Source organism: Eucalyptus grandis, chromosome 9, assembly GCF_016545825.1.
Source record: "Eucalyptus grandis isolate ANBG69807.140 chromosome 9, ASM1654582v1, whole genome shotgun sequence".
NCBI classification, from domain to species: Eukaryota; Viridiplantae; Streptophyta; class Magnoliopsida; order Myrtales; family Myrtaceae; genus Eucalyptus; species Eucalyptus grandis.
In genome coordinates, this window is record NC_052620.1 from 23,108,776 (window position 1) to 23,123,700 (window position 14,925).

At 40.0% G+C, this 14,925-nt stretch overlaps 2 protein-coding genes across 3 annotated transcripts in view; one reads left to right on the top strand and one right to left on the bottom strand.

Moving 5' to 3' along the window:
* The window catches only part of LOC104420463 (probable disease resistance protein At5g66900), a 62,232-nt gene extending 51,063 nt beyond the window's left edge, over positions 1–11,169 (top strand). For both annotated transcript variants that reach the window (XM_039301866.1, XM_039301867.1), the window contains 3 exons: positions 9,062–9,411; positions 9,891–10,186; positions 10,292–11,169. In XM_039301866.1, the coding sequence (XP_039157800.1) occupies positions 9,062–9,411; positions 9,891–10,186; positions 10,292–11,130 (1,485 nt within the window). In that variant the 3' untranslated portion in view covers positions 11,131–11,169. The remainder of the gene's footprint in view (positions 1–9,061; positions 9,412–9,890; positions 10,187–10,291) is intronic.
* LOC104454721 (chaperone protein dnaJ 6) lies at positions 1,903–4,559 on the bottom strand. The gene is made up of 7 exons (XM_039301833.1): positions 4,431–4,559; positions 4,256–4,291; positions 3,232–3,288; positions 3,021–3,130; positions 2,839–2,921; positions 2,401–2,491; positions 1,903–2,273 (listed from the first exon to the last, which is right to left on the bottom strand). The coding sequence occupies exons 1-7, from the start codon at positions 4,557–4,559 to the stop codon at positions 2,069–2,071; spliced, it is 711 nt and encodes a 236-aa protein (XP_039157767.1). The 3' UTR covers positions 1,903–2,068.
* Positions 11,170–14,925: the final 3,756 nt, after the last annotated feature.

The window sequence follows — 14,925 nt, forward strand, 5'->3', positions numbered from 1 at the left end:
AAATCTGGCTGCACTGTTTTATGACAATTGAGATGAAGTATACTGAGCAAGTCTTCTGTTCAAAAGATCATATGTACATCCCCCTCTATTCAAGGATAGCATAAATATGGAATCAACTCAAATAATCTCTCAAGGATAATGAACGATGTCTTGAGTTCATGTTAAAATAATATTTACTACAATTCGTTCATGCCATCACCTTATGCGATAGACCGAAATTAAACAGGTGGCGTTGATGAAATCAAGAAAGCAGAATGAATTAAACCATACTCATAATCCAAAACTTGAGCTTCTCTAGTTTTTCATCTAGAAGCTGCTGAACATTCATTGGCAGTCTTTTTAATGTTCAAATGAACCCCTGGAGAATGATCAGCCATTTGGTAGAAAAGTAGTCCAATCCCATTTGGGAAAGTAAAGTTCCTGTAACTTAAGCATGCACAAAACTAGGCAAAAGAACGCTTCAAGTGCCATAACTTTGGCCAAAGGGACACTTAAGTGCCATAACTTACGAAAGGTACACTTAAGTGCCACATTCGAAGAAAAACGGATCACTTGAGTGCCACTGCGGCCAAAATCCGGCCAAAACGCCAACGTGACGTTTTTCCGGCGAAGCGCGCCCAAAACGACGTCGTTTTGCACGCTGACGTGGCCAAAACGGCGTCGTTTTGGGCTGACGTGGTAAAAAATTTTTTTTTTTAAAATTAATTAAATTAACTTTAAATTTAAATTTAGTTAAAATATTTAAAAATAATAATTTTAAAATTAAATTTAGTTAAAATATTTAAATTTAATAATTTTAAAATTAAATTTAGTTAAAATATTTTAAAATAATAATTTTAAAATTAAATTTAGTTGAAATATTAAAAAATTAATAATTAAAAAAAAAAAAAGTGGGGGAGGCGGGTGAGGATTAGCCCTCGGCCGCCGCCCCCGCCGCCGGGAAGGGCCGTTGACGGCGGGGGAGGGTCGGCGGGGTCGCCGGGCCCGGCCGGGGTCGGCGACCACGGCCGATCGGCGGCGAGGGCTCGCGAGCCCTCGCCGGATCTCCCGTGGCGAGGGCTCGTGGCCCTTGCCCGGATCCGGCGAGGGTCGGCGGCCCTCGCCGGCCGGGCCAAGGGCCGCCGCCCGCCGGGGTGGGCAAGGGCTGCGACCTTCCCGAGATACGTGGCGAGGGTCGGTGGCCCTCGCTTGGGGCGAGCCAAGGGCCGCCGCCCGCCAGGACAACCCCGCGGGCGGCGGCCCTTGGCCCGGCCGGGAGGGCCGCCGACCCTCGCCGGATCGGGCGAGGGTTGCGACTCTCGCCCCAATCGGGTGAGGGCTGCGGCCCTCGCCGCCCGGTCACTGGGGTCGCCAGCCCCGGCGTGGCTCGGCACCCCCGGCCGACCCTCGCCCGCCGTCGCCGACCCTTCCGGCGGCGGCGGGGGCGGCGGCGGGCCGAGGGAGCCTCTCCAACTTTTTTTTTTTTTTTAATTTTAAATTATTAATTTTTTAATATTTCAACTAAATTTAATTTCAAAATTATTAATTTAAAATATTTTAACTAAATTTAATTTTAAAATTATTATTTTTAAATAAATTTAATTTAATTAATTATTTTTTATTTTTTTGCCACGTCGGCCAAAACAACGCCGTTTTGGCCACGTCAGCATGAAAAACGGCGTTATTTTGAGCTCCGTTCGCGGAAAAGTGCCATGTCGACATTTTGGCCGGATTTTCGCCGGATTGGCACTCAAGTGATCCCTTTTACTCCGATTTTGGCACTTAAGTATACCTTTCGTAAGTTATGGCACTTAAGTGTCCCTTTGGCCAAAGTTAAGGCACTCCAGGGGTCCGCGCGTCCACAAAACTATAGGCAGCAATTTCCAGTATTACAACAAATGTAGTTCTTGCGCTGCCAGAAGATAAGGAAACAAACCAAGAGTGCATTGAGCATCTGTCATCCCAAAATATCATTCAAACAAAGGGGAAGTCAAACACACCAATTTTGGCTACAGAAATTAGAAGCATAAGAGAGTGCTCAAAGCAACCAAAGCTATACACAGTTAATCCAATACATCACATGTTCCTGTTATTTCTGCCTGGACTTTTTGGCAGACTTTTGGCTCTCAAGTTTCTTTCTTGCAGCCTCAAACTCTTCTTCACTGGGTTCTGAACTCTGCATTCCACCACCATATTTATTCACCAGAGATGAAAACATGGAATTAAAATGCTCCTTTTGCTTGCTACGGCGCTGAGATATAATTGCAAGAAGATTGTCTGACTTCTTCTTCGCTCTATCAGAAATGGGAAACAAAGGTTAGCATTCCAATTCAAAAGAAGAACATACTACTAACAGTACAGTCAAGAAATCGAAGCAAAAATTATGTAGAATAAAAAGCCCAGTGCAGCTGTGTCACTCACTTCCCCCTCTTTCTAAGAGGATCTGTAGGTGGTTTAGTTTTGGAAATTTGCTTTGCCCACTTCTCGTATGCCTTGGTTGTCTTCAACGTTCCTGTAGGACACAGAGAAACAGAGCATGCATTAAGCACTATATCAGGATAGTGTACGCTACATAATCAAGCACGCATAAGATCTAGGCTACTAAACACCAGTATCCTCAAACCAGCATTATTTAGAAACATAAAAAGACAAAAAAGGATGCTCTCCATAAAAGTAAATGAGCAACCTGTGCTAAATTTTATCATTGTGAAAGAAAATTATTTTTTAAATATTCACCTCGCTGTTATTAAACTCTATAAAACACGATGAAGCCCAGCCCTGCTTGAAGTCTCAAATTCTGACTGAGGTTTAAGAGTAAATCTAACGGTCAAGAAGAGATCAAATTGTCAAAAAACCAACCTGCTGCTATTGCATTATCAATAATATCCTTAAAGCGGTGGGAATCAAGCTTGGGATCTGAGCAGAGCATCGAACAGAAAAGCCTGTGAAGGAAAAGGTACAAAAGATTTCAAATACTTTTATGTCAGATAGGCATCTATAAGAAAGGAAAAAAGAGAGGAAAAAGGACATATCAACCCCACCTGTTCATGTCACCCTTGAATTTCTTGTATAGATCAATAAGATCATTCTTTTCAGAATCAGAACCTCTATAGTTTGCCTCAAACTCTTCGATGTCTGCTTCAGTAACCACCTGGATGAAGCCATGTCAGATAACTTCAAACCTAGAGATATTCATGCAAGAGAATGTCATTCACATCAGAAAGATGTCATTCCAGGTAGAATATGATCAACCTTGTATACAACTCTAAAATACTCGTGCAGATTCTGAGCGACTTCCCCTGCAAGGTCCTAAGTACCAGGAAGATAGATGCGAGAAAAAGCACTCAGCAATAATGAAAGAAAACTCTAATTGCCCAATAATATAAATTATCATACTTGGGCTTAAAGTATATCACAATTTGATCATCTTTCCTCACATTTTAGCTAGGCCATTTCAAAGCACAGAGTCTATGGACCATGCTATCTTAAATATATTCAACTAAGTAACATAATTTATCTCTTTGCTTGGAGCAGATATTTATCTAACGAATAGAGATCAAGACTTAATTCTCTCCTGTTTTTTGTGACTATGCTTCTGCAGAGATTCAGGTGGAACTCACAGCATACAAAGTGCAACTCATGTCGATTTTATTATTCATCCAACATCACTTGAGATGCTAATTATATCTCATAAGCAACTTAACTAATCATTGGCTGTGATCTTTATTTAAGATGAGAAGCATTTCATTCGAATAGACACAAAGCAAATGGGCTAACTCTACTACAAGCATATTATTATATCAATTAACTAGATTAAAACATCAGAATGTCTATATAGACTCTGACATTCTCGGTCAAAATATGACAATTCATTGGGGTCAAATGCACTTGCTGTAACAAATCAGAATGCCTCTGAACTGCAACAGTAGGTAGGGAGCCAGTCCTTCAACCCAATCGTTCCGTGTACTCTTCCCACATGCTTTACAATAACAATTTACAAGCCTCAGAAACAACCATAGAAAGACAAAAAAGGACTTATAGGTTTCATTATCATTTTGAGAAAAAGCGTGATGCAAAAAATTTCATTTTCATAAGCAAATTGCTCTTTGTTGAAGGCAAATTCTCAAGACCTCATGGTTTTCCATCAGTAATATTCATTTCCCTGCTCAATAATCTCCCTTGCAAGCATCAAATAGAAAAACTTGATTTTTGCTTACTGTAAAGGTTACGTAGGAAACACTATAACAACCTTGCAACTAAAACATTTCATCCCTACCTCAATGTAGCTCTCAATTCGTGAAATGTCATTGCCTCAATTTTGGCCGGGTCATTATTAGGCAACACGACTCCACCAATGCTTGCACCAAAATTTTTCTGCAGAAAAAATGAATGCGAAATGGTCAAGTCCCCAAAACAGGGGTGGAACGATAGGTTCGATTAAAAGACAATACCTTGACATGACTTTTGGTAGAACTAGGAACTGAAGCCACCGATCCTTTCGATTTCTTCCCTTTCTTGTCCTCAGAAGTCGCCGCCGACTTAGGTGTCGACGAATTCAACACGCCCCTTTTGGACACCATTTCGCTCATTCCGAGCAAGACGATAGAACGACCAGCCCAGAATCTCGGAGCAGCCGCAAAGCAACAATGTGCAAAAAAGTCAGCAACGTGCTGAAGGACCGATCTAGAAAGAAAGACTATAAAATTCACGCTGGGTTCACGCAAAAATGAGAGTACCTGGACGAACCTCAAAGAAGGGGTGGCGAAACCCTTGAACCCTAGTTGAAATGCTTTGCATGCACAGAGAGACACACTCAGAGAGAGAGAGAGAGAGAGAGGGGCAGTATGGTGTTGCTGAGCAAGGAAGAAGAGACGCAGCATGAGGGCATACCCGAGACCTCACCGAACCACAAGGGAAGAACCGCCAAAAGTGTGGAGGTCGTGGGAGAGGCGAGCGAAATCGGCCTGTTGGGAGAGAGCGCGATTTAGGAAGAAGTGCGCCGAGAGAATCGAGCCCTGAGATGAGGCCATCGAGTGGAGAGAGAAAGGCCGTCATCGGAAGGGAAAGACGGTTGTCAGAGGAATCGCTAGACCAGAAGGAGTGTCGGAGGAGGAAGAGAGAAGACATAGGAGAGAGAATGCCTGCTCATCCGCCTGCGCATTGGTTTGAATTGGAACATGGGAGAGAAGAGAGAGGGAGCCGACGTGGACCTGCTAGCGGACAGGTGTCGAAGCCTGACTCTTTCAGAGCACAAATGACGTGGTCCTTTGACGAAGGTATGCAATATTTTCTCGACAGTAGATGGACCTTTTCGACTAGGAATAGTTGATTAATTTGGCAATGGTAAGGTCTTGGTTTTCATGATTTATTCAACATATACAGGATGTCAAAAGTTATATATTCAATCAAACTTTAATCTTTGGATATAGTCATATCTTATATCTATTTTACAAGTCATTATATGTGCTGTCATACTTCCTCACTCACGCGTTCCACTCGAGCCTTTCAAGAGATAGCCAATCCAACTCTTTACTTTCTTCTTCCCATTGAGATAATCCCCAGTAATTAATTAAATTTTAATTTGGTTGGTCATGACGTTGAGTCACTTATCCATATCAATATATTCTTTTTTCTTGTAATATATTTGGTTTTAACAGAATATTTTGAGAATGTGTAAATCGGAGATTAAAAGATAGGTCCTCGAAATTTATCATAAGTTTATTAACTTGGAATCACTCGTACCCGCACTAGCTTCTAAAGAAGCATCTAACTTATTAGCCAATTATTAATGCGCCTCTAGGCGATTGTTTTCTTTTTACTTGATCACTTTTGTCAAGTCTTGTGTGACTAAAAGAAATAAGTCGGAAAGAAGAAGGAAAAAGAAACAGAACACGACAAAGTGCAGTAACCGGTAACCACCATGCTTGAATAAAAACTATATTGCTTCTCGCGTAAATTATTTGAGATAAATTTATTGTCATTCGTGTGAACTTTTGACTATAGTATTGATCCTTCTAGATGGATTGGACCGTCGTTGATTGGCTAGTGGTGTGAAAAGAAGAAGAAAATATACGAAGAAGAAAACTGTGAAACTTCATGGCATGAGCCGATGAAGTTTCTGTGTAGTGGACCAAGCGAAAAAGCGATGTCGCTAAGGTCATCTTCTTGCTGTAATCCAACTTACGTTGGACGTGCAAGGCATGGCACACGTAATGTCATTATATCATCAGGATATTTTATCGTCCAACGTTTTAATTCATGATTAATCCGATTCAAACTTCAGGTGAAAATTATGACTTAAAAAGAAAATTCTTATGCAATGATGAATCCAGTCAAAAGAAGGGAGGTCGAAGCAAAGAGGGATGTACGAATAATGCGTGGACCGAGATCTCCAAAATTCAAGAAAATTTGCAACTTGCAAGACAAGTTTAATATAAACCTCCTTAAAACATTAGTTTTTGGCATTAACAAAAGGATGATCCCTCGCTTTGCACTTGTTAGCCCCGTACATCAGCATTTCCACCCACACCTCTCGATCGCTGACCATCTCCACCCACGCGGCACGCCCTGCAGCTCCCTCGCCACCCCGCACCCATGGCGAAGCACAAACCCGACTTGGCCCTCCGCCGACCCGTACCCATAGGCTAAGTCCTCCATTTTGCTAACCAACGCTTTACGAGCCTCAGCAATGTCGGGCTTCCTCTCTCTCTCTCTCTCTCTCGCGAAAATTGGTTCAATTTATATTTTCCCCTTAAAAGCTCATATGGTTGGTTTTTTGTTTACAATTTTTAGTGGGATAAACTAAGTTTACCATAAAATAATTAATTCATGATACGAAGAAGAATAACACGGGCTGTTACGCGCTCAACTAATCGAGTGACAAAGCGGGGCCTCCAATGGTCGCTCCTTCTAAGAAACTTCCTGTACGATGACTATAACGTGTCTGGCCCGAGGATAGACTTCCACTACCGCTTTTACAAAGAGTCTCTCCCCCCTCTTCGTTCGTCACTTCAAAGACCAAGAAGCTCGTCTTCCTCCTCCTTGCATCTTCGAAAAGCCCAGAAGAAAAAAATAAAAAAAGAACAGAGGGAAACATCAGATTTCAGTTCTAGCATCTTTGGTGGGACGTGGGTTTCATTTCTAGCATCCTTGGTAACCCATCGAAAGGATTCCATCTGTGTAAAAACAGAAAAAACAAGAAATGGCAGTTGATTTTGCAGGAGCTGCTGTGGGAGCAGCATTCAACGAGCTATTCGCGGCAGTTAAGGAAGTGGTGCAAACCGTCAGAGCGTTTGGTGCCCAGCTCAAGAAGATCAAAAATACCTTGGACAAGATAGAACCAATCATCAAGGAATGGGATGAGTTCAACAGACAGCTGAACCGTAGTCCCACAGAGATGGGTCCGATTAAGGACCTATTAGATAGAGGCAAAGGACTGGTTGAGAGGTGCAAAACAATCCACCAGCTCCACATGTGCAAGAAGTATACGCACTCCAAGAAGCTGAAGGCATTCAATGCAGAATTACTGGGTGATTTCAATCTTTACATCGGCCTGCTGGATGCAAGAAACAACAGTGAGACGTTGTGCGAGTTGAGGGAGATGAGGATAGAATTCAACAGGTTCATTAGTTCCAGTAAAGCAAACAGTGTTGCCCTCCAGAGTGGATTCGGGGCTTCAGGCAACCTCGCGGTCCCTGACGCGCCTGATCTCATCGTTGGGTCAGTGGTGGAGGCGTCCTTGAGGAAGCTCAAGGACCAGTTGCTGGAGGAGGGAGTGTCTCTGATTGTTGTGACCGCCCAGGGCGGGTGCGGGAAGACGACCCTGCTTAAGAAATTGTGTCATGACAAGGATATTGAAGGTATGTTTAATTGATCCAGAACTAATTAAAGTAGGAAATTCATTAATTGATGCTTGCCAACCGGTCACCTCAAAGCCTTTGGTTTGCCATTCATGTGTATAGGAGCTGGTGCTTAAACAATGTTTTGCTTGTGCACATATTGACACGATTGAATCCCATTACCTGTTCTCTGTCAAGCGATACAGTTCCTTGTAGATGTGAATGTTTGCACAAAGATTTGCTTGGGTTTTATGCAGATGGATGTTTCATTGTGTAAAACAATCTTCCTGTCATGATTTATTTTCAGTTTTGATATCATATCCAATCTGATAAATCTTTCCCGAGCTTTTATATATGCAATAACTCGCCTGTCTGATTTTGCTGAGAGCCTCTCTTAATCAGTCGAAACCTAGTCTTCACTCACCATAGGATTTGCGCTCATCATTTGTGCTATACGGTATCTACTTAGCTCTGTTTCTTATCCTACCAAATTTAATAAATTGGAAGTGTTGCGGCAAATTTTCATACTCTTTGCAAGGGATAGGAGTCAGACTTACCGTATTTTGCATGCATATAGGCAAATTCAACATCATGTTCGTCCCTGTCTCGAAGAAACCCTCCCTGACAGACATTGTCCGGAAAATGATTCAACATAACGGTTTGAAGGTACCTGAGATTGTAACAGAAGATGATGCAGTTCGTTACTTGCAGCAACTGCTCATCAAAATAGGCCAAAATCCTGTGTTGCTTGTGCTGGACGATGTTTGGACTGACTCGCAATCTATAATTGAGAAATTTGTCTTCAAGAATATAAATCATTACAAGATTGTGGTGACATCAAGATACAAATTTCCTAATGTTGATCTTGTGCATCACCTGGACCCATTGCCTCGTGAGGAAGCCCTGGAACTTTTTCGTCGATCTGTTACTGTCGAAGGTAGAAGGTTGGTTGCGACTGATGATGAGCTCTGGGATAAGGTATACCCTCGCTTGAGTGCGTCCATGATAGGATTTCTTATGGTCATCAAAACTAAGTTTATTTTTTTCTTTAAAGAAAATGTTTAATAAAATCAACCTGCCTAAGATAGGCTTACCATGTTACATCGAATCTCTTTACCATGCACCTAACCTATGCTGATTTTACTTTGATCTCTCTTTCATTAAAAAGAGGCCAAGGTTTGTACTAATCACGACTCATATTAAAGTTTCCATAATTGTTTCTATATTCTTTTTCCCCGCGGCAGATAGTGAAACGCTGTAAGGGATTGCCATTGGCTCTTACAGTCGTTGCCAAGTCTCTCCGAGGAAAGGATCGTTCGTTTTGGGAAACAAAGCTTCGTAATTTGTCCTGTTTGGGTATGGACAGTGACATTCTAGATTGCCTCAGAAAGAGCTTGGATGACCTGGATGGTAACACTTCAATCAAGGAGCGTTTCATGGACCTCGGCTCATTTCCAGAGGATCGCAAGATCCCCGCCACTGCCCTTATTGATATGTGGGTGGAGTTGTACAGGCAAGATTTCGATGGGACATTTACCATTAATGACCTCCATCAACTCTTTTACAGGAACCTAGCTGATCGTGTAATCACCAGGTATGGATCTGAAGTTTGTTTTGTTCTCTGATTCGAACTTTTCTAGTTTTCTACTGCCCTAAGAGTGCCTTATCAGATCATAGTTGGCGTATGAGTAGTTTTTCCTTATACGTGACAGTTAGAACGCGTGTGAAATGGAGAAAGGCATGATTAGATCTTTGCACCAAGATTGAGAGAGTAATTTATGCGCAACAAATTTCCTGTTTCCCCAAAAATAGACAAATTAGATATTTTGGATCCACACCACAATTACTGCACTTGACCTTTCAACTATAGTGTATTCCGCATTTTGAAGGTCAAATGGATTTTACAAAGGCTTGTAAAGAACATTTTTACATCCTGACTTGATTTCTTAAACGTGGGACAGATTAGATGTCTTTCTTTACCAGTAAATTGTTATCATCGAATGCTTTGCATTAAACTTTAGCACAAGAAACTCCAGTGCAAATGCTTATATCAGAGCTATTGCATACATACAGGAGAGATTCAAATGAGGACGAGGACAAATGTTACAACAACCTCTATGCTACACAGCACGATCTTCTCAGAGAGTTGGCTATCAAGGAGTGCAACCAGGGGGACGTAGAGAACAGAAAGAGACTCATTCTGGACTTAGCCAGAAATAATTTTCCCGATTGGTGGAGCAAGCAAGAGCAACAGACTCTTGGTGCTCGTCTAGCGTCCATCTCCAAAGGTTGGAACTTTGTCTTTCTCGATTGGTGGAGTAAGCAAAAGCAACCGACTCTTGGTGCTCGTCTAGTGTCCATCTCCACAGGTTGGAACTCTCTCTCTCTCTCTCTCTCTCTCAATGACTTTTGGGGAAAGATTCTCAGTTTGTTGGTAGTTAAATTATCTTTAACCTTCTATGTTCATGATGCAGATGGAACATTCTCAACACCTTGGCCAAATCTTCAATTACCTGAAGTTGAGGCTCTTGTCTTGAACTTCGAGACCAACATTCAAACCAAAACTTATACTTTGCCGAAATTCATTAAGAAAGCAAATAAACTCAAGGCTCTAATTGTAACAAATTACAATTTCTTTCCAGCTGAGCTGTGCAATTTCCATGTCGTTGGGCCCAGTTTAAGGAGGATCAGGCTCGAACGTGTCACAATTTCTCTCCTAAGCATGGGAAAGCTACGCCTGCACAATCTGCAAAAGATATCATTTTTCATGTGCAACATAGGGCAAGCTTCAACATCAAACAACGCCAAAATCTCTAATGCAATGCCAAAATTAGTGGAGCTCAACATCGACTATTGCGATGATCTTGTGACGTTACCAGATGGCATCTGTGAGATAAAGCCTTTGAAGAAGCTTAGCATCACAAACTGTCATAATTTCTTTGCACTCCTTGGACAACTTGGGCAATTGACCTCCCTCGAAGTGGTTAGGCTTAATTTGTGCACAAATTTGTTGGAATTACCAAACTCAATTGGAACCCTCCAAAAATTGGTATCTCTCAATATATCTGATTGCTTGAGCTTGAGTACTTTGCCCACTCAAATTGTTCAACTGGTTAATCTCAAGAGGATAAACATGAGAGGATGTTTGAGGTTGTCTGTGCTACCACGGTCAATCCAAAGGTTGAGAAACTTGAAGAAGGTGATTTGTGACAAAGAAAGTGAAATCTTGTGGGAGCCTCTCAAGAACAATCTCAAGAGCTTGAATATATTGGCGTCTGAAGAAGAGGCTAACTTAGATTGGCTGCATGATTAAGAAGAGGGCGATCAACCAATGATCTATGGGCTTTATCTACATGTTAAAATGTTGTCTTTGAGTTATTATTTCTTCGTTATTATTATTTTGCAATTTGTTCTATTTATTTCTTGTACTTTGTGCTTATTATTTTTTTTTTTGTTGGGAAAAATAACATGAATGATTTATGAACTTTGACTCAATATGCAACATAGTTCATGAATTTTTGTTCAATGTGGTCCCTAGACTTTAACTCAATACTCAATGTCATCTTATTTAATGTGACCCTATACTTTTAATACATGATCAATTTAATCCCTAAATTATATAAAAATGTTTAATGTTATCAATGTCGTATTATTTAATGTGATTTCTAGATTTTTAGTATATGATCAAGTTAATCTCTAGACTATATAAAAATATTCAATGGTATCTTTAAATTTTAATAACATTGAACATTTTTATAAAACATTAAACTTATTAATTTTCTTTTTTTTCTTCTCTCTCTCTCTCTCTCTCTCTCTCTCTCTCTCTCTCTCTTTTCCTTTATCCTTCTTCCTTCATCGGTCAAGTGCCTTGACAATAGCCGGCGACTCAATGACTAGCCATGATGCGAGCCAACGAGCTCGAGGCTCGATCGAGGTCATTGAGCTCAAACCTCACCAGATCCAAGCGAGCTTGGGGTCGGTCGAGGCCAATGAGCTCGCTACTCACCAAATCTAGCTAAGCTCATGGCTTGCCCAATTTTGGCAAGGTAGCTTGGGGCTTGGCAAATCTAGGAGAGCTTAGGCTTAGCCAAGGTTGGCAAGCATGAGCTTAGGGCTCACCCGATCTTGGTAAGCTTGGAGCTAGGCAGATCCAAACAATCTTGAGCTTGGATGAGGTCGATGAGCTCATGGCTTGCCAAATCCCGGTGAGCTTGTCGTTCACCTATTTTTGACGAGCTCACGGCTTGGCCAAATGTAGTTAGCTCAGGCTTGCTCGAGGTCGGCGAGCTCATGGCTTACTAGATCTAGGTGAGCATGGGCTTCATTAAGGCCGACGAGCTTGAGCTCACTAGCCAGTCACGATGGAGGAAGAAAAAAAAGAAAATGAAAGAAAGAAAAAGAAAAATTTAAATTTAAAAAAATTAAAATTTTGAATTTAAAAAAATAGAGAAAAAATAAAAGAGAAAAAAGCACAAATAATTAAATTTTAATTTTTTTAAAATAAAGTCATGGGATTGAAATCATTTTCTAATGAGATCCAAACATTCGAAAATGTTTTCGATTATATATCACTAAATAAAATGAAAAAACTAATCATATTCCTAGAAATTCTTTTAAAGATAACATTTTCATTTATCATTGAGTTTTTGTAAAATAAACGTGTCCCGAGTTTTTGTAAATTCCTTAACAAGAAATAATTTTTAATTATCCCTAATTATTTTACAAGGTCCCTATCTTTGTCAATGAATCATCCACTAGAGTCGAGTCCTCCGATGTCCCCACACCCTCCCGATTAAGGGTGATCAGATCTTGGTTTGGTCCGGTCTGGTTCAGTCCATTGGATCTAATCACTTAGCAATTTTTTTTTTAAATACTGAAGTTATTACTATTTTGGGGTTTATTACTATTTTTAAGAAATTAAAAAAATATGTTTGAAAAAGAGTTGATTCGGTCCGATTCCCCTTGAAACTGGGAAACATATTGAAAATCACTGGTTCCATCCTTAAGGAACTAGAAACCAGATCGATGCCTCAGGGAGCCAAACCAAATCGGCTGGTTCGGGCGATTCTCGATACAGTCGATTTGATATGCTTAGCCCTACTCTTGATGGAACCTTTTGACTGGGAATAGTTGATTAATTTGGCAATTGTAAGGTCTTGATTTTCATAATTATTCAATATATATTAGGAGGTGAAAGTATTATATTCAATTAAATTTTAATTTTTCTATCTAGTCTTATTCAATATTTATTTTACAAGTCATTGTATGTGTTATGTACTATGTGCGGGTTATGAAACCCTACTCCTTTACTAACGTGTCCTCACCCCCAGCCCCCGAGAAGGTGGGGAACTGAACTCCTCCCTATCAAAATAGGTAGGGTTGCCATTGAGTTAATCCCCAGTGGCTAATTAAATTTAGTTTGTTCGGTCATGATGTGGGGATATTGAGGGGGTGCATGATAATTATTCTATTTTTGGTTAGATCTATTTTTCTATTATTGAGAATATGTTTGGAATAGAAATTTGTTTGACAACGCGAATACATTTTTCATTTTATGCAACAAATTTTTAGTCAATAAATAAGTATATTCTTTTTCTTTTTTATTTCTTAAAATGAGAAACAAAACTCTTTTCAATTCTCACCCTAGCTACTAGTTGGCTGTGTACCTGCCACTGCCCGTCAGCCGCCTGATAGGGAGAAACTTTGTATTATCATTAAATACGTATTTTTGCTCAGAAATTTGTCTAAGAAATAGAAATAGAAAAATTTATTTCTAGCCAGAAATTGTGTCTAAAAACAGAATGGTTAGTATTCACACCCTTAACCATGTTGCGATGTGCACATTATGTAGTTTAAAGAATAAAAGACTGGCCCTCAAAATATACTATAAGTCCAATAACTTGGGATCACTCATATACCGAGCTAGCTTCCAAAGAAGTATCTAACTAATTAGCCAATCATTAATGCGCCTTCACAAGATTGTTTGCTTTTACTTAGGCTCTATTTGTTTTACCGAAAAAAAAAATGATTTAGAAAATATTTTTCAAAGAATGATTCATTGTATCGCTTGAAATAATTAATTAATATAATTTTTTTTCCACATTAGCAACAATTTACGTCTACATGTTTTCATGAATGATGAAAATATTTTTATTCATTCACTTTTTTGTAAGAGAAATAAGTTGTAAAAAAAGAGTATGAAGTGAAGTAACCACCATGCTTGAATAAAAAATATGTTGCTAGCCGTGGAAATTGTTTGAAAGAAATTTCTCGTTTTTCTTTTGAACTTGGAGCTGTTATTGTTCCTTCTGGATGCATTGGACCGTCGTTGATTGGCTACTGGTGTAAAAAGAAGGAGAATACACGAAGAAGAAAACTGGGAAACTTCATGGCATGAACTGATGAAGTTTCTGCGTAGGGTCCAAGCGAAAAGGCGATGTCGCTGAGGTCATCTTCTTGATTGCAATCCAGCTTACGTTGGACATGCAAGGCTTAGCACAGGTAATGTCATTATATCATCAGGATGACGCCTTAATTGGTTAATTCGATTCAAACTCTGAGTGGAAATTATGACTTAAAAAAGAAATTCTTAGGCAATGATGAATCAATTTGAAAGAGATGAGATCGAGGCAAAGAGGGATGTACGAATAACGTGTGGACCGGGATATGCAAAATTCAAGAAAATTTGCAACTTGTCAGACAAGTTTGAGATGAACCTCATTAAAACATCAGTTTTTGGTATTAACATTTCAAAGATTCTTTATCCATAGGAGGTGGCAATTCCATAATCACCTTTCCCGTGTTCCCATCAGCTTCTGTTCCCCTTTGATGCATCAAGAGTCCTAAGAAATCGCCTATGGTTGCATGAAATGCACGTTTAAGAGGATTCATTCATAAAGCATGATTTGTCATCTTATTGAAGCGTCGTTCAACCTTAATAAGATGATGTACCTAGTTGAATTTTACTACAATAGCATCTAATTATTCTTATATGAAGTCTCCAAGCATTTGAGGGTGCTTTTAACTAAGGACGTTTCACATTGAAATATCAATTCTAAATGTTGTCATTATGTTAAAAGGCACATATTGTGTATTAATTTCACGTAAT

Coding starts and splice junctions, on each gene's coding strand:
- LOC104454721 (XM_039301833.1), bottom strand. CDS start 4,559: ATGGTGTCCAAAAGGGGCGTGTTGAATTCGTCGACACCTAAGTCGGCG. Junction 3,131..3,231: donor ATTTTAGAGTTGTATACAAG/GTTGATCATATT, acceptor GGCTTCATCCAG/GTGGTTACTGAAGCAGACAT. Junction 2,922..3,020: donor TTCAAGGGTGACATGAACAG/GTGGGGTTGATA, acceptor TTTCCTTCACAG/GCTTTTCTGTTCGATGCTCT.